A 26,445-nucleotide genomic window follows, 5' to 3' on the forward strand; every position below is an offset into this window, starting at 1 on the left:
TGACATACCTACCACTATCAATTGACCACGGTGACATGGACAACGATGGTTGCTAGTGAGATGGACTAAACAAGGTTGTTTCGCACAGTGAGGGAAGGAAGCTATGTTTTCTCCACCAAGAGGTTCGGTTTCGATGCTAAGAAGAGGGAAAACTAACAAGAATTACGACACACACGACGGTGACATGGACGAAGCACCACGATGGTCAGTGATGCTCTCCATGAAGAGGTTTGATTGCATAACCAGTAGAGGAGACTGTGTTTTTTTTACAAAGGGCTGCGTGAAAAAAGGGAAGAAGAGGTTTCTATGAAGAGGAAAATCTTTTAATCCAATATAATCAGCCAACTAGTGAGGGCTATAACCCGTCGGTAATGACACGTTTCTTTTAATATAGTGATTAAAAGTGAGATAATTATGATGGGTTACCCACTTTACTTTTCCTAATTAATTCACTTAATGATTTCCAATATTCAGTTATATAATTGCTAAATTGATTCATTTCTTTTAATGATTCTGATTCTTATAAACTTAATCATTGTGGTACCAAGTTAGAATGTGTGAATTAAAATGTGTGAAGTTGATCTCCAATTTTAAAAAAGTTTCAATTGCGTCTAAATTTCTGAAAAATTGTTTCAAATAGTATTTTTACTAATGAAGATATAAATGGACCAGATGTCAAGTCAAGTTTTGATGTTGTCATGTCAAGTCCATATAATGTGACAAGTATCATGTTTCAGTTTTGATGTGAAGAATCATTAACTTAATTTCAATTTAGTTATTATGTCTCTTTGATTCAATTACTTCCAATTTTTTTTTAAATGGAACAATATTGTTTCTTTTTAATTTGAAACAAAATTTATTATTTTTTATATTGATGTTTTTATTAAAAATAATTTTTCAACCTATTATATAATTATATATTACTAATTTATGTTTTTGTTAATATCTAATATTATTTTTATTTTATATCTTTTATTGTGAATCAAGATATACCAACATATAAAATGAAAGACATGTGCTTCTTTGATGCATATTTTACGGAGATTATTTTTTATTGAGTGTATTTATAAAATAACACTTTGAAGTCGATAAAAGCTCGTATGCTAGCACTCATATACTTTAGGTAATCATATCATAACAAGTTGGTTCTATTTTTTTATTCCTTTAATGAAATATGTGTCTATAGAGATAATGGTCGATATATACTGAAAATCATCACACAATTGAAAAAAAAAAGAAAAACTTACTGATACAAAACTCATCAGATCTAGAGAACACATACATGTGTAATTTTTATTGCTTCAATAAACTTAGATGCGAAGGTTTTCTATATATGTTCTGTTGCATGTGTTGCAAACGTTGTTTAATCTTGAGTTACACTTTATCTAATTAAAGGCAGGAGAACGTATGATCCCATCATCAACTGCAAAAACAAACACATAAGTACTTATGTTATTAGATGTTTCCTTTATAAGCTGGATATTGAACTATTCATATAGAAACAATGTTTAAGAGAAGAATTACCTTCCAGATAAAGGAATAGAAGGATCTAGTGGAAGCTGGATTTGTCACATCTACGTATTTGGTCTGGTACCACAGAATTGAACCAAGAACAATATTTCCAAGACACTAAAATATAACACAGATTTTGTTTAAATTTTGTTCAAAAGTTTAAATAACTTTATGCTCATTTATAATGATATATAAAAAACAATAAACCTATGTTTGTATTATAAAACAATAAGAAATCTGTTAATCTAAATACAGATATATGGCATACCATGAGAAAGTAATGTTAAACATAAGGGATGTTGTTCAAAAGGAAACAACAATGTGTACTTCACTTTATAAACTTATCAGCTTATATATCATTTGTTTTACATTTTCTTTTTCATTTTTAGTCTATTTTGCTATCGACAACGCAGTCTCTCTTGTTGGACGAACGAAATATAGAATCTTGTGTTGTATTAATAATTGAACCCTATGCCTGATTAAATAAAGAAATAATTCGTGTTATTTTAAAAATTAATGTATACATCACTTAAAAATACCATAATCCTATTTTCTTAATTTAAAATAAGTATTTTTAGGATAAGACATTTAAAAAAAAGTAGACCGAATTTATTTTTTAAAAGAAAAAACAAAGATACTATTTACTTTTAGAAGTAAAACATATTAGACAAATATACAAAACAAATAAAAATCTGCTTAGTTTATTAGAAAGAAAATATTTACTTTGAAAGAATATACTCAAACAAAACCGGGTATTATTATAAGACTTTGTTCATCAAAATCAAACTACATGTTGCAAAAAAAAAAAAAAGAATTATGCATACGTAATAAAATTCCAACCTATATATAATATAATAAAAGTATGTTACCGTGACAATTTTAATCCCAAAATGAGATGAAGATGATGCTCCTGCCAAGAAGGCAACTCCAAATGCCATTTCAAAAAGGAAAACACAAATCCAAAATACCTATCAAAGATTTAGAATCTATCAAATATTATACAAAGAGGATATATAAACAAAAGAAAATATTGAATTTAAGAAACATACTTTTTTCTGGCCTAAACGTGCTGCGAATGAATCAATGCCATGTTTTATATCTCCTTCTACGTCAGGTATATCCTACAGAAATCCAATATAAGATATTAGATTATTGGACCAAAAGCTTGATGTTGGAAAATGAATACATGTCCTGAGAAAATAAAGACATTACCTTGGCTAATGTTAAACCAGTAATGTAGATACTCATGAACAAGAGAGAAACAATCAATGATCTTGTAAACACAACTGGTCTCTTGAACACAAACGTCTGAACATTTGTTACATCAATTAGCAATTTAATAAATCCATTTCTGATTGGTGGATCCAAATGGTTGATTGTATATCAAATGAAACTACCAAAAATATTGGGATGAATATTTGTTATTATTCTTTGAAAGTGATAATAAGTTGAAACATGCTCATTCAAAACTAAGATCTATAAAAGGCAAAGATATAGTGGTAGGAAAGAACCTGCATATGAAGGAAGTATGTAATTGGAAATATATATGCAAAAGTAACAAACATGAGTAATGATGCCAGCACCGGATTTTGCTTCCATCGTAAGAAAGGCAACTGCAGAAAATATATATATATAAGAATACTCAGTGCACCAATATACCTTAAAACATAATACTCAGTTAAATGCCATTGGAAAAGAACTCACATTGACTGAATAGCAAGTCCATAATGTAACGCACAACACAAAGTTCCAAATCAATGGCGGAGAACCTATCATCAAGTTAAACCCTAAACCCTGTAAAAAAGAATAAAACCGTAATTCTCCTTTTTTTTATGAATCTAATCTTAAAATCATTTATTCTAAAAAGTGATGGGTCTATATGGCACCAAAATTGCAGATAAGGCAACAATAAAGGCAGAAGTTCTGAAGGATAATTTGCCAGCAGCCAATGGAAGATACGGTTTGTTTATCTGCAATAAAACATGTAACATAGATTACTTCTAAGAAACATCCAAAAGGTTTGTACACTATAAAAAGTTACATGCCTTCACTATCCTATCAAAGCATGTGGTAATTATAGGAAGACTTCCGATTCGAAATTATAAAGGGATTATTTTGCTACAAGAACCTGTAAAGGGACTTCATAGAATTCATAGATCTCACAGAAAAAATATTTCATTGATATTGTGATGTCATGTACAGAAAAGCATAGGTCATATATATTAGGATGAAGAAATCACCCTACATAACAAAAAGTAACGCACCTTACACGTAGGCATTGGATAAGACAAAGAGATATTTATTGTAATACACCACTCAAGCGGTACTGTGAACGTCGAACAGTCCCAACTTGGAGACAAATTGTGTGAAAGCTTTGGCATGAAGAACCATAGTAAATTTGTGCAGAAAACCACTTTGAATTTTATCAAGAATCTCGTGAAAAGTAGGATTGTGGGCCATTGCAACTCACAAGTCAGAGTTGTAAGAACTTTATATTCAACTTCAGATATTGTGGTTTACTTGGTTTTCCAAAAAATTAATGAAGAAACAAGAAAGACACGGTGATAGATTTCCATGTTTCTATACAACAGCCTCAATCAGAATCAGCAAAACTAGAAGAATCAAAGATAAATTGGCCACAAAATGAAGACCTTTAACATGAGGTCCTTTGAGATAACAATGCGCTCTCATGGCAGAACGATGATTAGTGTCCATGGGTTGAGAGATATAGTTGCTAAGTTGGTGAATGACAAAAACTAGGTCTAGTTTTCTAGTTGTAAGATACATCAGTTGATCAATCAATTGGTGAAAAACTTGAGGGTCAAATAAAGAAGTATCGGAAGAGCTATTTAATTTGGTAGAAGTATCATAGTAAATTGGTTATGATAATTAGGTGGTATAGTAGTGTACAGGAAATAGATTACGGATTTGTGATGAGGAGGTGTGATATCATATTTAAGTTCTTGATGTGTTGTTGATGTGTTTATAATTATGATGAATGTTTAGCATTTGTTAGCTATATTATTATTCTTATTATGATTGATCCTTAGTTAGCTCACCCCTATGTTTTTTGTTATGGTTTCCACCTGTGGTGATTGTTATATGGGAGTAGATGATCATGCAAATAATTCGGATACGATATAACACGACAAGCAAATGGAAAGAATTGGGCAATTTACGGGTTTAATTTAAATAAAATATTTTATTGCCAAATTTATTTTGTAATCAATTGGAGTTATGGTTTAGTTTTGGTTAATTGTAAAGACTTATTGAATTTGGATATTCACAATTTTAAATTTTAAATTTTTGCTTGTAATTGTGACATCCCAAAACTTGACATATTCAATTTCATTAAAATCATTGCCCTCAGGAATTATGTCATCAACATAGATTAATAAAATAGTGAAAGATATATACCCGTATATTCTTTATGAAGGGATAATGATCAACCAAAGATTGAGTGAATTTATGGAGAGCTTAAAAAATCGTTGTCTATTAGCTTGTTTTAATCCATACAAGGATGATTTTATATTTACAAATCTTATTTTGATGGAAAGATTCCATGTTAGAGGTAAATTCATATAAACTTCTTCATGTAGGTCACCATACAGAAATCGATTATTAACATCTAATTGTTCAAAGAACTAGCTTTTAGCAACACCGATGACAAGGATGACTCTTATTGTTGTGAGCATTGCAACGAGAGAAAAAGCACCAAAATAATTCATCCCTTCAAGTTATGTATATTCCTTAACGACTAAGTAGGCCTTGAACCTTTCTATGCTACAATTAGCATGAAATTTTTTCTTATAAACTCATATATAATCAACAGGCCTTTTATTAGGGGGAAGATAAACTATCTGCCAAGTATGTCTCGATAGTATAAAAATTACAGTCTTAATGGATGGATTCAGTCTCCATGCATCAAGTGTAAATGTACAAGAATTTTGAAAGATGAAGTCATCAAAGTTCACCTATACCAAAAAGGGTTTGTGCCAAATTACACGATGTTGACATTTTATGGTGAGGAAATTCCAGCTACCTCGACTTCTCCTAAAAAACGCCCAGCTTCAGGTTCGAACACTTTTGAACATAACTTTGAGATTGTTGAGATTATTGATAGAGGGAGCATTGGTTTAGCTGAACCCACAATCTCAATGATATCTGAGTTTTTGATGATGACAACACATAATTAATAACACACGTGTATTTGTTGTTACATGTTCTATGCTTACATGTTATATGCGTTTTTTAGAACATGATTGTGTTGTTTATAATGTTCATTCAATTTAACTATGTTATATATGTGATTTTATACATGAATGCACGACATATGTTTTTGGAAAAGAAAAACCACAAGTACTTTTGTTGAACTTAAATTGTGTGGCAAAACAACAGTTTTAAGTCGATTTCATTATGGGGTGAGTCCATTAAAACCCGTGTCTTTGCACAAACTTTTTCAAGTGTGTTGTGAGAGTTTTTCAAAGAGAAAAGTTTTCAAAAATGTTTTACTCTGTTATTAAGTCGATTCATGCATGTTACATTCGACTGAGTTTGTTACGTTTTGAATAATTGTTAATGCTTGACATAACTGTCACAACGGCTATATTTTTAAATATGTTGACCAAGCATTAAATGAAATTTGACTACACTAATTGTACATTCAATTAACTGCATTGATTGCTGCTAACTGCAATAATAGAATTGTTATATTCCACTACATTAGTAGCTTAGTCGATTAAAATGCGTCAGAGTTGTGTTTATCTATAAATTTACGCGAATCTAATTTCTGTAAGAACTTTTGTGAATCTAATAGTTTGTGATATCTTTTTCAGAAAGTGCATTCTTACAGAAAGCGAGAAACAGCTCCAAGAAACAAGAAGTGATTGTGGTGATCATCTACTTGTGGATTCTTGAAGAGCAAGTTAACTGCACGTACAAAGGTTGATCATATTTGCACATTGGGTGTAACTTAGAGATCAGAGGCTACAATCATGTGAAGATTGGACTGAGGTTCCCTATTCTGATTATAGGAAGAACAGCGTGTTGCGTTCTTGACTTTGAGGGTGGCTCAAAGGGTTTGGACTGTAGGAGAGGGGATTCTTGCTGCTAGTTTGTTTGTATACTGCCTATATTTTTGACGTGAGGTCGCTATAAAACCTATTTGTAAAAACCTTGATCATTATAGTGCATGGGATAGTGCATGGGCTTCCTGTGGTTGGAAGGACACTGGATGTAGGCTTGGCCGAACAAATATAAAAAGTCAGTGTTTGATCTTTCTATCCCTACACTCTTTTATTGAGCTGAATTCTTACTATACTCAATCGATTTAATTTCCACTGCATAAACAAGTCTTTTACCTTGCGTTTCACAAAAGTCATAAAGGCATCACCTTTGGTGAAAAAGATTTTGAAAGTTTTAAATTTTATACTTCACTAATTCACCCCCCCCCCCCTTTGGTGTGAGAAATTGAGCCATTGTTTTTTAACAAATGGCACCAAAGCTGGTTTTCATAAAATATTTGAAAAACTAGTCGATTATTGTTTTCATTAAATCGACTGATCCTGGAAAATGGCTTTCAATTTTCAAACCTTTGGTGAAGGTGCATCCACAAATAGATCACCACTATTTGCTGGAGAAAACTATGTTTTTTGGAAAATTAGGATGCAAATCTTTCTTGAATCCGTGGATAAAGGAGTTTTGGATGCAACTCTAAATGGTCCATATGAACCCACTCAAATTGTGAATGGAAAAATTGTTTTGAAAACTTTTTTGAGTGGACTCAAGATGTAAACCGTAGAGCACAATATGATGTTAAGGCTAGGAATGTAATAGCTTATACACTAACAATGGATGAATTTTTCAGGATATCACAATCCAAGACTGGCAAGGAAATGTGGGAGGTTCTTGAAGTTACGCATGAAGGAACAAATGAAGTAAAAAGGGCCAGAAAGAAATTTTTTATACAAGAGTATGAGTTGTTCAGAGTGAAAGCAGGAGAGACGATCTATGAGGTACAAAAATGATTCACACACATAGTCAATCACCTCATGACTCTCGGGAAAGTGTTTTATAAAGAAGAAATCAACATAAAGATCTTGAAAAGCCTCAATAGAAGCTGGCAACCGAAAGTCACTTCTATATCTGAAATCAAGAGACTTGACTAGCATGAACATGACTACATTGTTTGGAAAACTCAGAGAACATGAATTAGAGCTTGGAAGGCTAAAGGAGGAAGAAGAAATTGAAGAGAAGAAATCAATTGCCTTAAAGGCCACAAGCAAGAAAGCTACAAAGATTCATGAACCTGAAACTGAATCAGATGCAAATATACCAGAAAAAAAAAGGATGAATATGATGCTAAGAAAATTTAACAAGAAGCAACGTTGTTGAATGCTATGAATGTGGAAAGGATGGTCATATCAAACCTGACTTTCCAGACTTGAAGAACAAGCAGAGAGAATTCTCCAAGTATCCTCAAGACAGGAACAGGAAGCAGAGGAAAGCTTATATTGCTTGGGAAAACAGTGATGAAGACTCTTCAAGTGATGATGACAATAGTGTTGAAGAGGACTCAAACTTATGCTTTATGGCAGGCTCTGCACAATCGGATGATGATAGTGACCGTGAATTTGAAAATGAGCCAATAGAAGTCAAGTACCACATGCTACTACATGCATTTCAGGAAATTCATGCAGAGGCCATGCAACTTCAGTATAAATTGAATCGATTATCATCTGAGAGAAGAGATTATGAATACAGAATTGATAATCTTGTGTAGGATAATGAAAATCTTGAAAAAGATCTTGAAGAAACTGTAAAATATGCAAAGACAGTAAAGACCGAAGTACAAGCTGTTGAGAAAGAATGTGATAATTGTCCTCTACATGTTGAGAAAATTGAGTACTTAACCAACACGTTGGCAAAATTCACTCAAGGCAAAGAAAATCTTGATGTTGTGCTAAGATCATCTAGAAGAGCTATCTACAGACAAGGTATTGGTTATAAAGCCAAAAGTAATAGGATAAACTCAAAGAAATTTATTCATTTGATTAAACCTACTACTAATGCATGCTTTTACTACAACACAATTGGTCATACTGTTAGAAACTGCTATTTTAGAAATGTTGGTGTTCCAAAGGGAGAATACAAATGGTTTCCGAAGGAACAACTTCCTGCTACTAACAAGACAAGACCCAAATTCAAATGGGTATCAGCGTCAAAATCGTTTAACTATTGTCTAGGAAAGGAGCAGTAGTTGTTGAAGCAGTATTCAACTCAAGGATGAACTATCATGATGAAATAAACAAGTTCTTGAGTCACTAGTTGTGGTAACTGTATCTAAAAGTTTTCATGCATCATGCATCATAAGTGTTTGAATGACTGATTGTTATATGCATGCTTGCTAGATGATGCTTGAATTGTTTATTTTTTGTGAAAATACTGCTATGCGACTTTTAATCGATTGTATTAATTGTTGAGTCGAATATTTTCCATGTCTGTGTTTCTCTATTTTTTGTAACACTGTAAAAACACAAAATCGACTTTATCTTTAATAAAACCGATTGTTAGTCTTTATTTTGGATTTTTTATGTTTTTAAAATTTTAATGGGCCTGAGTATATGATTTTTGGTTTGTTCGCGCCCTCAAACGTCTACATCTTATGAAAATATGTTACCATTGAAAGCGCTTTGTTTATGAAATCCTTGTAACCCTAATACTGAGAAAGACTATCCAAAACTCAAAGTCAGATGGCTTCTTCATCACACCACTCTAGTAACAAAGAGAAGGCTGTAGTTGCTACAAGAGGTGTTGATCCTTCGAGATGGATCAGTGATGATGAAACGCGTGAAAGATTTCTCAGATGGAAGAGAATCAAGATTGTTGTACCACATATGTACCTGAAACTTGACTTATTTGAAAAGGAGGGCTTTCACTTCCCAGAATGGATTAAAACTCAGGGGCTCTCTACACTGGTACAAATGAAAGCTAAATGGTACCCCAACCTTGTTAGAGTATTTTACAATAATTTGAAAAACATTAATGGAGACATTCAATCAAGAGTAAAAGGCGTCAACATCTATATTAACAATGATGTCTGGTTGCAACTAATTGGTCTGAAAGCTGAGGGACTATTTTCCCATCTACGCAACTCCAAGACAAATATGTTGTTGAAAAAGAAAGATGTTTATAGAAACTGGTTAAGATTTCCTGGAAGATATAAAATTGAACGGTTGTACGTTCATGAAGGATTAAATAGGGAAGAGAAGATGATAACACATTTCCTTGCATGGGTAATATTACCAGGAAGGCTACTGCAAGATAGAATGACGACTGAAGATGTCTTCCTGCTATATGCCATTAAGAACGATATCCCCACCAACTGGGTGGAAGTCTTGAAAGACCACATGATTGAAGTTGGGCTTAGTCAAGCTCATTATCTGCCCTATGCAGTGCTTATCAGTAGAATTCTAACTCTTTAAGGAGTGAATGTTGAGGGTGAAGAGAAATGCTCGTGCAACTCTACAAATATAATTAATTTGAATACCCTGACTTCCATTGGTCTAGTGAAGACTGAAAAGGGGTGGCGCTTCAAAGATGAGGTAAACTTGGTTCATAGCTCTAGAAGCACACCTGCTCAAAATGAAGAGCGCACAAACTACTTTCTAGAGACAAACTTTGAACGATTTGTTGCAGAGCAGTTCAAGCATCTCAATGAAAGAGTTACAAAAATTGAAGGAAAGATATATAATCTTCATCAGCAAAGAGTGAACAACTCATCTGAAGGTTTTGAAGAATCATCTAATGAAGATTCCATGGATATGTCTAACTCAGATTAGAAAATTAATGTGTTCAGAATTGTATTAGTTTCTGTGTTTCGTTTTTCTTCTGTTCTGGTTGTATTGATGGCTTTATATAGGACACTTTATTTTGTCTCTATCTGATTGTACTTCCTAATTATAATATCAATGAAATCATAATTTATGGTTAAATAAATATGTGATTGAATTAAACTGAATAATATTAAATCGATTACACTATGCTTGTATGTGAATGGATTATTGATTAATGTTACTTTCATACATTTTCATACTCACATATTAATTCCTATATTACATTGATTTTAAAATGCTTGATCTGGAAAGACTTGGAGGTTTTGCAGAAATATCACTTGCTGACTGGATGGAACTGGATAATCTGAGATATGCTACAACAAGAAATCGACTTTGACTGAGATCAAATCGATTAAACATCAACAGGAGTTTAAAGATTCCAAAACTAGAATATTTGATATCTTTAAATCTTACTTTAATTGATGTTGATTACTTATTCTTATATCTCTATGCTTATCTGCTGCATAAAATATCTGAGATGATAAGAGTTTGAAATGTGTTGTTTGATTGAGTCAGTATCACCATGTTATTATTGTAATTTATCTTATCTGATATTGTGTTATTCACACTGATATATGGTCTAACAATTTCTGTTTACTACATTGTGCATGTGTATTTTGAGATCGAAATATGCATAATGACACGGGGAGCATTGCATATCATTGATATATTTCACATGCCTTCATTTAAGGGGGAGATAATAATAATTTCATGTGAATATTCTTGACAAGGGGAGCATCATTACTTGTTTTATTATTATCTGATGCATCTCTGTATGCTTGATTATCTATCTATCAATACCTTTGTGTGCTTACCTTTTTTGCTAATGCCCAAAGGGGGAGAATTTTTGGTTGATTGATTGATAATCTGTATTGAGTTGTGCAACATGGTTGATTATTAATCATGGTTGTGCATCATCAAAAAAGGGGGAGATTCTTCAGATTGTTGATAGAGGGAGCACTAGTTTAGCTGAACCCACAATCTAAGTGATATCTGAGATTTTGATGATGACAACACATAATTAATAACACACATGTATTTGGTGTTACATGTTCTATGCTTACATGTTATATGCGTTTTTGAGAACATGATTGTGTTGATTATATTGTTCATTGCATTTCATTATGTTATATATGTGATTTTATACATGAATGCATGACACGTGTTTCTGGAAAAGAAAAACCACAAGCACTTTTGTTTAACTTAAATTGTGTGGAAAAACAACAGTTTTAAGTCGATTTCATTATGGGGTGAGTCGATTAAAACTCGTGTCTTTGCACAAACGTTTTCAAGTGTGCTGTGAGAGTTTTTCAAAGAGAAAAGTTTTCAAAACTGTTTTACTCTGTTATTAAGTCGATTATATGCGTGTTACATTCAACTGAGTTTGTTATGTTTTGAATAACTGTTAATGCTTGATATAACTGTCAGAACGGCTATATTTTTAAATATGTTGACTAAGCATTAAATGAAATTCGACTACATTAATTGTACATTCAATTAAGTGCATCGATTGCTGCTAACTGCAATAACAGAATTGCTATATTCCACTGCATTAGTATCTTAGTCGATTAAAATGCATCAGAGTTGTGTTTATCTATAAATTGACACGAATTTGATTTCTGTAAGAACTTTTGTGAATCTCACCATTTGTGATATCTTTTGCAGAAAGTGCATTCTTACAATAAGAGAGAAAGAGCTCCAAGAAACAAGAAGTGACTGTGGTGATCATCTACTTGTGAATTCTTGAAGAGCAAGTTAACTGCACGTACAAAGGCTGATCATATCTGCACATTGGGTGTAACTGAGAGATCAGAGGCTACAATCTTGTGACGATTGGCCTGAGGTTCCCTATTGTGATTACAGGAAGAAGAGCGTGCTGCGTTCTTGACTTTGAGGGTGACTCAAAGGGTTTGGGGTGCAGGAGAGAGGATTCTTGCTGCTAGTCTGTTTGTATACTGGCTATATTTTGATTAGAGGGTTAGAGAGGTGTTTTATATTTTTGACGTGAGGTCGCTATAAAAGCCTTATTGTAAAAACCTTGATCATTATAGTGCATTGGCTTCCTGTGGTTTGAAGGACACTGGACGTAGGCTTGGCCGAACCAGTATAAAAAGTTAGTGTTTGATCTTTCTATGCCTACACTCTTTTATTCAGTCGACTTCTTACTGTACTCAATCGATTTAATTTCCGCTGCATAAACAAGTCTTTTACCTTGCGTTTCAAGAAAGTCATAAAAGCATCACTTTTGGTGAAAAAGATTTTGAAAGTTTTAAACATTATACTTCACCAATTCACCCCCCCTCTTGGTGTGAGAAATTGAGCCATTCTTTTTTAACATAGATAAATCAATTTATGTATATGCAAGAGATGCTCAACCATGCTCTTAGTTGACATGCTGAACAAGAGTCTCGAAATTAAACCACTCAGAGATTTTACAATATATTGGTAGAAGAAAATCAGCATGTATTTGAAAGGTCAACTGAGTCAAAATTACCAATGTGCATTAAATTGATGGCCTGTAAATCTAATTGGAATGTTCTCAATCAATCATTCAACTTATTTTTTACTAAGTCATCATTAATCCTTTTCGTTGTTTTACTTTATTTTAAACCATTTTAATACAGTAATGAAAGGAGAAGGTTCAGAACGTCGAGATAAATTAAAGGAGGTAACATGGCCTAAAAAGAGGCAACAATAGCCACAATATATAATTAGGGTGTCTACTACACTCCTTAGCACTATTGCCTCTAGTCCTTCGTCCGTGGGGCCATCAAATGCAAACATTCCTTCTCCCCTATGATTAGTACCACAACTCCCCCCTATGATTGTTACACCAACTCCTCTTCCCAATTCTGACCCTACTTACATACCTTCCTCATCTTCTGTGTCGCCTTCTTAGACTACCACACCATCTACTGATCTAAATTCAGCTGGTGATGGTTTTGACGCGCCTATCCATGATCGACCATGGATTAAGCCTTTTGGTCAATGGGAAGACTTTAATTCCCTAATAATTTTGATGTTTTAAGTTTGCCTTAATTGAAATGACTTCTATTTCTTTATATGCAGGTTTCTTCCATCCAGGGTTGCTTCTAAGGCTATCACATGATCAATTAAGCAACAATTTCTTAGTTTGTGGCCTACATGGGGAGCCATACTTGCACAGGGCAGACAATAATTCTGGCAGTGTTTTAAGGTGAACAACCCATTAAACTAATTGTGAATTTTATTTGACTATGTTAATTCAAAAACATAACATAGTACTACTCTAATTAATCAATGTTTGTATTGTTTATTGTTATAGATGAAGGTGTAGTGGAAACTTGAACATGAAATGCAAATTCAAAGAAATTTCCACAATAAAGCATGTCATAGGCTGTCAGAGATGTTTAGAGATGCCCGCAATACAAGAGAATGTCCTTACTCGCTTGGCGAGCACATTTGGAACTCTTTACTTACTCATTAGAATTTGGTAGAGTTTCGCAATAAGTGTTCTACTGCCCAAAGGAACATAGCTTCAGAAAAGGGTGGAACCCTACATTCCGGTGGATCGATCACGGTTCATGAACATGTCATTCGCATGGTAAACCTTCCTATGTTTTGTATTTGTTTTATATAACTTATGTATTTTCTATTTTATGTACATATATAACTCCAGATTTTGTTATAGGCACAAACTATGGGACGAGTGGTCCATGTTGATGAGGTTTTTGCACAGACTCATATTCTAAAGGGAACTTGTCAGTTCGTTGATGAAAGGTCTCGGAGGACTCATGTAAGCAAACAACATTGTTACTACTATTAATTGCTTTAAACTTTTTCCTTGTGTTACTTAGGTTGCTAACATTGCTTTTAATGTTTGAACAAGAGGAACTTTCTACGAGACTTTCACAAGTAAGATCTGAACATGGGTAAACTCCTACTCCGAATAACGCAAATAATGATTAGGACGAAATTCGTAAGACACAATGTTGGGTCGATGTCGTTGGTGGGAAAAAGAAGGGACGACATTCATAAGACACAATGCAGGACAACCTTCTTCTTCCACCACCACTCCTGACGTGGTCGTTGGCCGCCTCATGCAGCTACTAGAACACCGTGACCAGGAATTCTACCAATTGAAACACGGGTTCACAAACTTTAAGGCCCTAGTCTTGAAATTGTTGCATGAACCTTCACAACTTCATTCCACCGTCCCTCTGACCCAGTTAGGAGCCTCTTCATCACCCGCTATCCCACAACAACCCACATTAGTCCATCCCACACCAGTCCAGGTACCTAAAAGGCAATAGGATGATGAAGACAATTCTGGTGATGACTATATAGATTATTAGTGTCATTATTATTGGACATAGTTGTTACAACATGATGATTATGCTATATTAAAATATTACATTTCCTCATGTGTTTCAAACTTATACTTTATAAGTGTAGATGAACAAATTTTGCTTTATGTTTTATGTCACTTTACAAATACAAGTTCTTAAATTTGAACAATACAAATAATGTCATATTGTTTATTCCATTAGTGATTGAATTATTGTGGGATACATATTATGTTGGTATGTTTGTGATTTTAAAATATTATATAGGTTTGTGTAGTTGGATAAGAAATACAAATTGATTTGCATTTCGCTAGGGAATTTCCGATGTACTTATCGACGGCCTAATCCTTCGGTAATTACTAAAGGACTTACCAACGACCTAATCCCTCGATAATTACCAACGGTTTATGGTCTTCGATAATTACCGACAGCGTATTCCTTCGGCAATTACCGACGATTTGTTTCGTCGGTAATTACCAAAGGATTATTTCTTCGGTAATTATCGAAAGATTAGGCCGTTGGTAATTATCGAAGGCCATAAATCGTCGATAATGATTACCGACATTGGATTTACCGACGAATAATTTCTCGTTGATTATTTGTTGAAAATACGGTATTATCGACAAAATTTGTATGTTTCCGACGGACTTAGGTCGTTGGTAATCCCATCACTTTTTGTAGTAAACATACCAAATAATTAGGAATCAACCATCCTAATTTTCGAGATTATGTAACACTTAGTTCCCTAAAAATCTGTCAAAGGTGATTTTAGTTCCCTATATATATATATATGTATCAACCTTGTTACAAATATAGTCAATTTGGGGAAAAGTCAACCACACAACAAAGTGTTGTCGAGTTGGAAGAAAAGATGAAAAAAAATCTTCTAACAGAACAAGATGAGGAAGAGATAAGGATTTTATTATATTTAGAAAGGTTCGAAACATTCTTAACTGAGTTGTTCAAGGTAGTACAAGAGGAGATCAAGCTGTTTCGTAAAGGGACTATGCTATTTGATTTAAAGATTGAACTGTGTGATGTTGAGACCGAGGTCTCTAGAGCTCAACATATGCATTCTGAGGTATCTAGAGCTCAACATATGCACTATGTGGTGTCTAGAGCCGAGATAGAGAAAACCAAGGTGTTCGAGAATCAGCAGATGCATTATGTGGTGTCTAGATCCGAGTTGAAGAAAATTGTGTTGTTTGAGGCTGAGCAATATTTTAAGCATGGGACAGTTGATTGAAAAAGGTAATTCAGTTTTAATAAAAGAACAAGTACTGTATTTGGAGGATAAGTATGGTCATCTTGATGCTCGGGTAAAAATGAAGAAAATCGGAAGTATAAACTAGAGTTGAAGATCTTATAGGAGAGGTGTTGGAAGATGGACATGAAAGATGAAGCTTTGATGTAGCACTTCTGGTTTGAACATCTAAATTTTAGAAGTATGGCTGAGTTGTCAAGGAGAGAAATAATACATGGGCTACTAGTATAGAATTCGAAAAGAAATTTTATGAAGAATGTGTTCTTGGAAAACATTCAAGAATGAAGTTTGCAAACTCAGTTATGTACAGGGTAGAAGAGAAACTTGAAAATACATACCGATTTGTATGGACCAATTTCTCCTAGTTCATTCAGTGGTAAGAAATACATCATTTCATTCATAGATGACTTCTTTCGAAGGATCTAGGTGTATTTCTTACAGAAGAAATTAGAAGCATTTGAAATGTTTAAGAGGTTCAAGATGATGGTGGTGAAAGAGAATGACAAGCTGATTAAAGCAATATGGTCTACTACGAGACGTGAATTTATTTCTACAAGTTTTATGTAGTATTGTGAAGAACAAGGGATAGGAGATTTCTAACAAACTCTATATTCACCATAACAAAAATAGCATGGTAGGGAGGAAGAATATGACCATTCTTGATGTGGTTTGAACAATGGTTAAAGGGAAGAATATGTCAAAGGAGTTCTGGGCAGAGGTTGTATAGTGTGTTATATATGTACAAAACAGGTGTCCACATTCGAAGTTGGATGAAGTGAAACCATAGGAAACCTGGAGTGAAAAGTAGTCGAGTGTCAAGCATTTCAAAGTTTACGGTAGCATAGCATATGGACTTGTCCCAAGTTAACTCAAAACGAAGATTGATGACAAAAGCAAGAGATATGTTTTCATTGGTTATAATGAACAAGAAAAAGCCTACAAGCTACACAACCCAGTTTTAGGCAAGACTTTAGTGTTGAGATGTCTAGGTAGATGAAAATAGTGAACGAAACTAGGTTCATTCAAAGGAGAAGACTTCAGAAATCATGATTTCTTGGGGAGACGACACGAAAATGGTTAACAGGAGCTCGGATGACACTATCAGGTGCCTAAAGATCACAAATGAGCATGGTGAAAAGGAATATGAACCTATACAAGTCAAATCTTAAAGTCTAAATGAAATTTATAACTCCACTAATGAGGTACATGTAGTATGTCTATTGGAAGGTGTAAAAGGTGTAGAGTTTAAAGAAGTCGTGCTTGTTGAGAGATGGAAGAAAGCTATAGATGAGGAGATTGGCTCATGGGAGCTGAGAGATTTATTCATAGGAGCTTGGCCAAATATTGTGAAGTAGGTGTACAAGAATAAGATCAATGTAGAAGGAGAGGTGGAGAACTACAAGGCTCAATTAGTGGTGAAGGGCTACAAACAGTAGAAAAGAATTGACTATGATGAATTTTCTCCATTAACAAGGATGAAAATAATTTGGTTATTACTTTCACGAGCAGCACAACAAGGTTGGAAGATACAACAAATAGATGTAAAGTCTGCATTTCTAAATGGAGTTCTGGAAGGGGTAGTTTATGTAGAACAATCTTTGGGTTACATTAGAAGAGGAGAAAAAGAAGGTGTTAAAGCTAAAGAAGGCATTGTATGGTTTTAAACAAGTCATGCAAGCTTGGAATTAGAAAATTATCACCTATTTCAAGAAGAATGGTTATGAGCAACGTTCATATGAACATGCTTTTTACCTAAAGAAGAATTTGACATGTATATTATTTGTTTCCTTATATGTAGATGATTTGATTTTTTTTGAAGGAAAGTTGAGCTAGATGAAGAATTCAAAGAAGTAATGAAGAAGGAGCTTAAATGACCAATTTGGGCATCATGAGATATTTTCTAGGATTAGAGCTGGACGAAACTTCGACAAGGATCTTTGTGTCTCAAAGATGTATGTTGAGGATATACCAAGAAAGGCAAAGATCATGAAGTTCAATGTAGTTTCCACTCTAATGGGACCTGAAACATGGGTATCAAAATATGGAGAACATGATGCAAGTAAATATTAAAGCTTAATTGGGAGTCTCAAGTATTAGACGAACACAAGGCTAGACCTTGTGTTGAGCGTAAGAATTACAAATCATTTTATGGAAGAGTCAAGATATGCTCATTAAAAAACATTAAAGCAGATATTGAGATATGTAAAAAAAACTTTATCTTTTGGATTAATGTATACTAAGTTAGACATATATGGGTACTTGCATAATAATTTAGTTAGTTTAGAAGTGGTGAGACTAAAGTTTATGATTGTGACAACTTGGCATGAAGATAAAGAGGATTTGAAAGATTAATATGGTAATTATGGTGAACGGAACTCTGAACATAAAGTAAAATAATAAAGATTTAAACCTAATTCAATTCTTTAAAATTAATTGATAAAATCTTATTTATTTATATACTTTAAATTAATATTTTGATAATAAATTTTAAACTTAATTTAATTTATCTTATCAACTAACTCATATTTAGATATGATAATTATAATAATAAATGAAATTCATAGGTATGACAGAAAAAAACTATTTCATTAATTAATGTTCAGTCATGTACGTAGAGAAAAGCAAAAGTCATATATAAGGATGAAGAAATCATCTACATAACAAAACGTGACAGACCTTACACGTGAGTATAGCATATTTATTTAGTAATATGACTTGTTAAGTATTATAACCATTTTTAAGGTTGAAGGTCATTCCAAAAATCCATATATATTTTCAGATATTTTAATTAATTTGGCATATAATAAAGTATATGTAAAATTACTTTAATATGTCCATAAACTGAATTAATTAAAATAAAAAAATAGTCAGGGTTTTGGTCAAATTGTGGGTGCTATAATTTGGTGATGCTCCCATTGATAAAAAGGAAGGAGTACGTAGGTAAACATCTTATTAGTAAGTTTCATACCTTATCTATCTCAAAGTCAAACAATTGATTCACTCCATTAACGTAAAGAGCCACAAAACAGTGAGGTAACACAGCCTGAAAAGTTAAAAATAAAAACAATTCAAGAGAATGTCTTTTATTGAAAGTTATAGGGTAATTTTAAATTAATAGTCTTTTAAAAAGAATATATATATTTGAAGTCTCACCTGCAGCAAACCAATAAAAAACAATGGAGATATATCTGATAGTTTTTCTACTGCAACTAGAGACGCAGAAATTGTAGCTGTTGCCTGTAAAATACAGATTAAGTTAATTTAAAACAACAACTGTATTAGTTATCTAAAACTTATATTGAGCATAAACTTTGATTATTAATTACGAGAATGATGGAAAGGTTTGTACTTACCTGACCATAGAATGCGTAAGGGTAAATAAATTGGTACAAAACGGCCATGAAATTTTTGACAGAGTCGACAATGTTATTGGAATTGGAAGCTTCAGATTCTGACTCAGAAGATGGTACAGTCACAGCTTTCACAGCATAATTTTGAATGCTTTTGTAATGCTGATTAAAAGCTGATAGTTTAAACCCCAAAGGATCATATTGTATTTGAGTTTTTATTTTGTGCTGAGAAGTTTTTGATCCACCAGAACCTAATGTACAAAGTGTTCAAAGTTGTAGCATGCACAACAAAAACTATATTTAAAATTATTGAAACTACATCACGACAAGATGATGCAATGAGAGAATGGTAAATTTGAAAATTCAAATTAAAAAAAAAATCGTGCTAATAAAACTATACGTTTGTCTAAAAAAAATCCAATTATTATTATTATTATTATTATTATTATTATTCTTATTATTATTATTATTATTATTATTATTCTTATTATTATTATTATTATTATTATTATTATTATTATTATTCTTATTATTATTATTATTATTATTATTATTCTTATTATTATTATTATTATTATTATAACACAGTAAAATATGACCACGTAGCCATCCCCGATTGGTTCAAGTTCAAGGCCCAACCTGTGTCAAATAATTTATTACAGTATTCAATCCTATCCAAAAATATACCTTGGGAAATAATTTGGGAGCAGTCCAAGGAACAGAAAAATTATTTTAAATAATATATTCTTATATCATAACATTTTAATAATAATTAAAATTTATATTTAGCCTAAAATCAATATCCCCATACTTTATTTTTTATTTTAGTTAAATTATAATATCACATATATTTTTAAATGATTATATGTTTCTTCAGTTTCAAAGATTTTGTCTCCATAAAAAATCCCGTACTCCTTAACTTTTAAATTTAATTATAAAATTAAAAATTATGTTACAATATAACTACATGTTCGTAACAGTATTACGTTAAATTATTTATCATTATCATTATTTTTATTTGTGAAATTCATTTTAATAAATAAATTTAAAAGTAAAGTACACCGGTATATATTTTTAAAATTTTATTTTCTCAATTTTAAATAAAATAAAATATTTTTAATTAAATTAAAATTTACCTACGCACTTATTAAATAATTAATTTTGATTATTGTTATTTTAGGAAATATATTTTGAAGTAACTCATATAAAAGAAATGAATTATAGTGAATAAGTAGTACTGTATAATATTTAATGTTAATATAAAGATTATTAAAAATTAATAGGAGTTTGTAAAGTATATATATATATATATATATATATATATATATATAGTAAATATATATTACCCTACAGCATATATCTAATGAATGTCAATTACTAACAAAATAAAGAAAACTAATTTGTTAGTGTCCGTATTTGAAGATTGACTAACATAAATATTTATTTAGTAAAAGCATTTAAAAATAATTTTACTATTTAAAATCATTCTAAAATTAATTATATTATGTTGTAAAAGATGATAATTAAAGGTGATTCTTTCCTTTTATTAACACCTTCCACCTAATAGATGAACAAGAAGATGTTAGAGTGGGATACTCAGAAAGCTAACAAAACAAGCATAATAAATGTTAGTTGGAGGAATAGGGCATAAGTGATGAGACATACTTTCACAGTAAATAGTGTTGAAGGAGAGTTTCCTGCCCCAAAGATTTGCACCTGAATTACAATGCATGCTTCCACATATTATTCATTCAGAAAATAACTATGCAGTGAAAAATGAGGCAAAAAAGAAGAGAGTGAGTATAAGTACCAGCTGAGAGTGAAGAGACGTTAGGAGAAGATATTAGATGTGCCATAGCCATGGAAACTGATCACAGAGAGTGACACTAAACTCTATAGAACAGATAAGAACGTAGGGATACCTTTGTACAAGAGAAGATATGAATAGGAGATTTTATAGGCAAAAAGATTCCATGAAATAATCAAACATTTTGCAGGCAAACAATTGCAAAATAATCAAATCAAACAGACAGTCTCACGTAAGATAAATTTAAAAGACTTGGATTGGTACATAGAAAATGATCACGCGGATAGTCAACATTGTGCAGGCAAACAATTGCAAAATAATCGAATCAAACAGAACAGTCTCACGTAAGATAAATTTAAAAGACTTTTATAACAGGATGTAGTAGTTTAGATTTTAATAAATTTACAACGTAAAGGTTTGGAAAGACTTTGTTAATTACATGGACTTTTGGAATGTATAAGGTCGTACAAAAGAGAAAAAAAGAAAATAAAATTGAAACATTTTTTTTTCAATCATTTAATAATTTATCGATTGTAGATTTCACACATATTAAAGTAAAACTATGTAGGTATCTAAGTATATTTTGTCTTTCTTCTAGCATAACCTTATGTATTTTATTTAAATAAAAAATTATAATATAGTTATTTAGTTAGTTTATTAAAGTTTAATTCTATATCACTTATGAGTGTATAAATATAAACTAGGTTTTCTTCTTCAATCCATGACCAATGGCGCTTGAAAAATTTAAAGACAACTCTTAGATTAGTGATATGCAACTTGGAGTGTAAAGTATGGTCATTCAACATAAGAGGAGTGAGCAATGTTTCGTATATTAATATATAGAATGTTTAGAGAATTGTAAGTAAAAAAAAATGATGAGAATGATTTAAACATCAATATATTGTTATTAAAAGATAATGCTGTATATAACTCTAATTTATATGATCTTAAATTGTTAGGCTAAGCCTTAAAGAAATTATTGTATGATGTGTAATGTTGGTGGATTTAAGCTACTTTAGGATTATGCTATATGTGTTTTAAGATTATGCTATATGGATTTAAGCTACTTTAGGATTATGCTATATGTGTAATGTTGGTGGATTTAAGTCATAATAGAAGCACCTAGACTAAGACCTCCTACTACTCTCACCACATGCGTCAAACCTCTCTATATGAGAATGTATGACCATTAGAGTGTCAGGAAAACTCCCAAAACTAAGCTACCTGCATTCATTCTAACACAAGTGAACCACACCAAGAAGTTCCACCTTGGAACCCACCTTTCCAACATTGAAACCAATGATATCACTTCACATTCACATAGAATACAAATACATGAGACTACTGATCATACATCAAATAAATAGAAACACTCATACAAGTCATCAGAAATCATACAATTACACAATTTCTTCATGGCATATTGATACTCATATTTAAGTAAAGAAAACAGCTCTGAAACCCTCACCAACAGCTCTGAAAGGGTACAAAACCCCCCAAAATGGTATAAAGAACGTCCAAAACGAACATCCAAAACCTTGAAAACTCCTAAAAAATGTTGTAGTGGCGCTCGGGAGGCGCCCAGGCACGAGCTGCACAGAATCGAGGGCGCTTAACGCGCCCAGGGGCACCCGAGCCCCATACCAATTGACAACAACTTCAAAATTAGCTTTTGATGCACTTGGAACTTGTTATAATGATCAAAGGGGTTTTCTAAACATTAGAATTGATGGGAAAAAACATTCACTAGTGCAAAATCAATGTATAATGTCACGTGTTTAACGTCCAACCATTGAATAACCAACGTTAAAAATGACTGGTGGCATTTTTGTAAATAAATGTAATTATTAGACGTCATTTAGAATTGTAATTCGACGTCAATTTGTTATATTGGCTACATTTTGCGAAAATGCTTGGCGTGAAGGTTAAAATGTATTTACGTATCACGCGAATTCCCTATAATTAGACGTTAAAAGGATATAAAACATCGAATGCCCTAGTATTAGACGTTAAAAGGTAAGTGAATTCAATAAAAAATTGAGCGGGAGATTGAAAATTCATTCACTTTTCTGCAACGAAGTTTGACGACCATCACATGTAATCTTTCTTTCATTTGTTACAAATGCATGTTAATTAACTACTTTATAGTTATGATTTTCATTTGTTTTGACCAATTATTTTCGTGTTTTTGTCCTTCATAGGCGCATTCTACTTTCTCTCTTACTGGTGGCAACACTTTATTTCGACGAACCCACCTTTTGAGGGTTAGTTTTCGTTTTCGTTTTGAAGAACTTATTTTGAACATGTTTGTTGTTATTGTTTGATTGAACTTCTTTATTGTTTGGTATTGTTGTTTGTTATTGTTGTTTGTTGTTGATAATACACTACACATTCATAGTTCTTGCTTTATAAAATAACAAAAACTGAAATTTATTGTTTTTCTGTTTTTCATGTATCGTAGAGTTGTAAAAAAGGATCACAATTAATTAAAAAAACAAAAAAAATCATTATCGTCGAATATTGACAAAATTCGACGTTAATTTGCTTTACTATGAACGTCGAATTGTTCTATGTTCGACGTCAATTTAACGTCTCCCGATATGACGTCGACTTCGAATTCGACGTGAAAGGTCGAAAAACACTGACATCATACGGTGTTTTTGTACTAGTGATTTATAAGTAGAAGTAAACATTCATTTGATCATTAAAGCCAAGACTAGGTGTATCAAACCATTTTTTACACTACACAAGCACTTATACTCGAATTTTCACCTTCTCCACCAAATTTCTGCAACCTAACCATTTGAACAAGTCCTAATTGACTCAGTAACAGATTTCAAATCACCACCAATAACCCAGAACACCTGGTTCAAAATATCACTTATCAGAACCCCTAAAACTAGCCTAAAATCAAGTTAACCTCACCTATGAACCATAAATTATTCTTGTATCAGCTATATACCATTCTCACCACTCCAAAACAATTACAAATCACCCCAAAGACGGACCCAAATGTTTATTCTAGTTCATACTCCTTCCCTTTATACTTTACCCAATTAAAACCCCTAAAATGGACTAAAAACTCAACCTATCAAGCCATTTTTCATTTCAGAACAGATTTTACTGGTTTAATCATCTAGACAAGTCCTGATCAGTGTGATAACATACCCTTAACCTTCCAAAATAGTGCAGACCTCTTACCTCATCATTTCACTACTCAACACCCTTTTTTTGACTAAAAACCATGCACATACCCCCTCACAAGACCTCTACTCCAATATAGATTATATTTTACTGTTTTAAGAGTTCCAACAAGTCTAAAATAAATTAAAAACAACCCTCAAACAGCTACTGGTATTAAATCATCATTCCCTCTAAAATTCACCTCTCAAAACCCTCTAATTTCACTCTAAAATGGTATAGAATGCACTCAAATGTTGCTTCTCAATTTCAACTTCATATTATAACTATTTTAGGATTTAAACCAAATATAATAGACCCAAAGACCTTTACTAAACTGCAAAATTCCCTTTAAACTCACTAATCCAAAATTTGACATGCTAACACCCATCACTTTAAATCTCCAATTTTTTTTACATCAAATCCTCAATTCTTCCAACTATCAATAATAACACAGTTTTATACCAACAAAATCTCCATTTAATCATACTATAAGTTATACAACAATCATACATTCACAATTTTAGAAAACACATCATAAAGGGTAATTACTCATATTTTTCCAAATTTCACACCATTAACAATCATATAATCACATGCACACCAAATGATAGATTACAAACATCTTACTACAATTAATAAAAGCAAACTAGCTTCCCTTACCTTAGGGAAAACTAGGACAATCCAAAAATTACTCGACCGTCGCTCTCACCACGAAGAATTTTAGGTAAACGCCTACAATTGATGGAATGATAGTTGAGATGAAATCTTAGGACTCATAACTAACCAAGAATCAAAGAAGAAATGCACTTTATACATGCGGGACAAATTTGATACGTATGATCAAAGACCAAGATAGACCGAGAAAAAGGCGTAAAAACTTACTTGCTCTATTGTAGAAATTGATCGATGGATAATGAAGACAACTTAGCGGTGATCACATACGAACTTCCTGGTCGTCAAACAAATGATCAGAGGGGAAGACAGTGTAGAGAGAAGGTAAAGAGAGTTTAGAGAACGAGTTCTAGAGAGATCAAGTGTTTTTAAGTAATGAGACGACTACGTGTAGGTTTTATCTATAATATCGACTTATTTACTATTTTAAAATAAAATAGTCGGTCTCAATATTTTAAAACACCTATCTACTCTAATACCCCATTTTTAGGTTCTTACATCTCAAATGTATTTGTCATTTCTGCTGCGTTCATACTCTTTGAAGGAAGCTTCGAAGGACGTTCTCATCACGCATTCAGCATCTCCTTTAGGCGTCTTCCACCAAAAGGGAAAAAATATAGGTATTTTTTAAATAAAAAAGTTGAAAATAAAGGAGGTTAAAACCTCACACAAAATAATAGAGGAGGTTTTTACTCTCCACAAAAAAACCTCTCCAAATTTAATGTGATAGAAGTCGTAGAAATCCCCCTGAAGATAGGTTGTGGCAACTCTAACTGTGGTGGTTTGAAAACCCCTCGTAGATTCATTTTCGAAGGGTGAAAGCCCCCAAAAATCAGAAAAAAAACCTCTAGTAAATAACTTTTTTTTTGTAGTGAGAGCATAACTTATAATCTCACAATAAGAGCATAAGTTTCATCATAATTTATATCTTTCTTATGGTATCCTTTTGCAGCAAGTCTACTCTATTTTTTGTTATATGTCCATCTTCATCCATTTTGTTTCTAAACACCTATTTTTTTTCCGATGACTTGGTGTGTTTGTTCTCTAGGAATGAGTTCTCAAACTTGTTGAGATTGTTGATAGGGGGAGCACAGGTTTAACTGAACCCATAATCTTTGTGATATCTGTTTTTGGTGATGACAACACCTACTTAATAAAAACACATGTATATGTACTGTGTTATATGCTTACTGTGAGATTTGTACAAGCATAACTGTGAACATATTATGTTGCATACTACTCTGTTGGAAATGTGATTATATCTATGCATGCATAATATGAGTTTTGAAATGGAAAAACCACATGCACCAAGCATATCTATATGACTTAATCGATTACAATGGTGTGATAATCAATTAAAGTCATCAAACAACTTAAGCTTTAACTTATAGATAAACAACAGGTTTTAAATCGATTATGTTAGTGGTTAAATCGGTTA

At 32.4% G+C, this 26,445-nt stretch overlaps 1 protein-coding gene across 1 annotated transcript; it reads right to left on the reverse strand.

The window, feature by feature from the left end:
* Positions 1–1,183: 1,183 nt before the first annotated feature.
* On the reverse strand, positions 1,184–21,244 carry LOC108324515 (glycinol 4-dimethylallyltransferase-like). The gene is made up of 13 exons (XM_052875219.1): positions 21,156–21,244; positions 21,011–21,061; positions 19,349–19,596; positions 19,149–19,232; positions 18,964–19,038; positions 3,399–3,482; positions 3,217–3,306; positions 3,024–3,125; positions 2,725–2,820; positions 2,562–2,633; positions 2,382–2,480; positions 1,525–1,629; positions 1,184–1,423 (listed from the first exon to the last, which is right to left on the reverse strand). Exons 1-13 carry the CDS (start codon positions 21,205–21,207, stop codon positions 1,382–1,384), a joined length of 1,200 nt encoding a protein of 399 aa, XP_052731179.1. The 5' UTR covers positions 21,208–21,244; the 3' UTR covers positions 1,184–1,381.
* Between the last annotated feature and the right edge of the window lie 5,201 nt (positions 21,245–26,445).

Source organism: Vigna angularis, chromosome 3 (assembly GCF_016808095.1).
Source record: "Vigna angularis cultivar LongXiaoDou No.4 chromosome 3, ASM1680809v1, whole genome shotgun sequence".
NCBI lineage: Eukaryota > Viridiplantae > Streptophyta > Magnoliopsida > Fabales > Fabaceae > Vigna > Vigna angularis.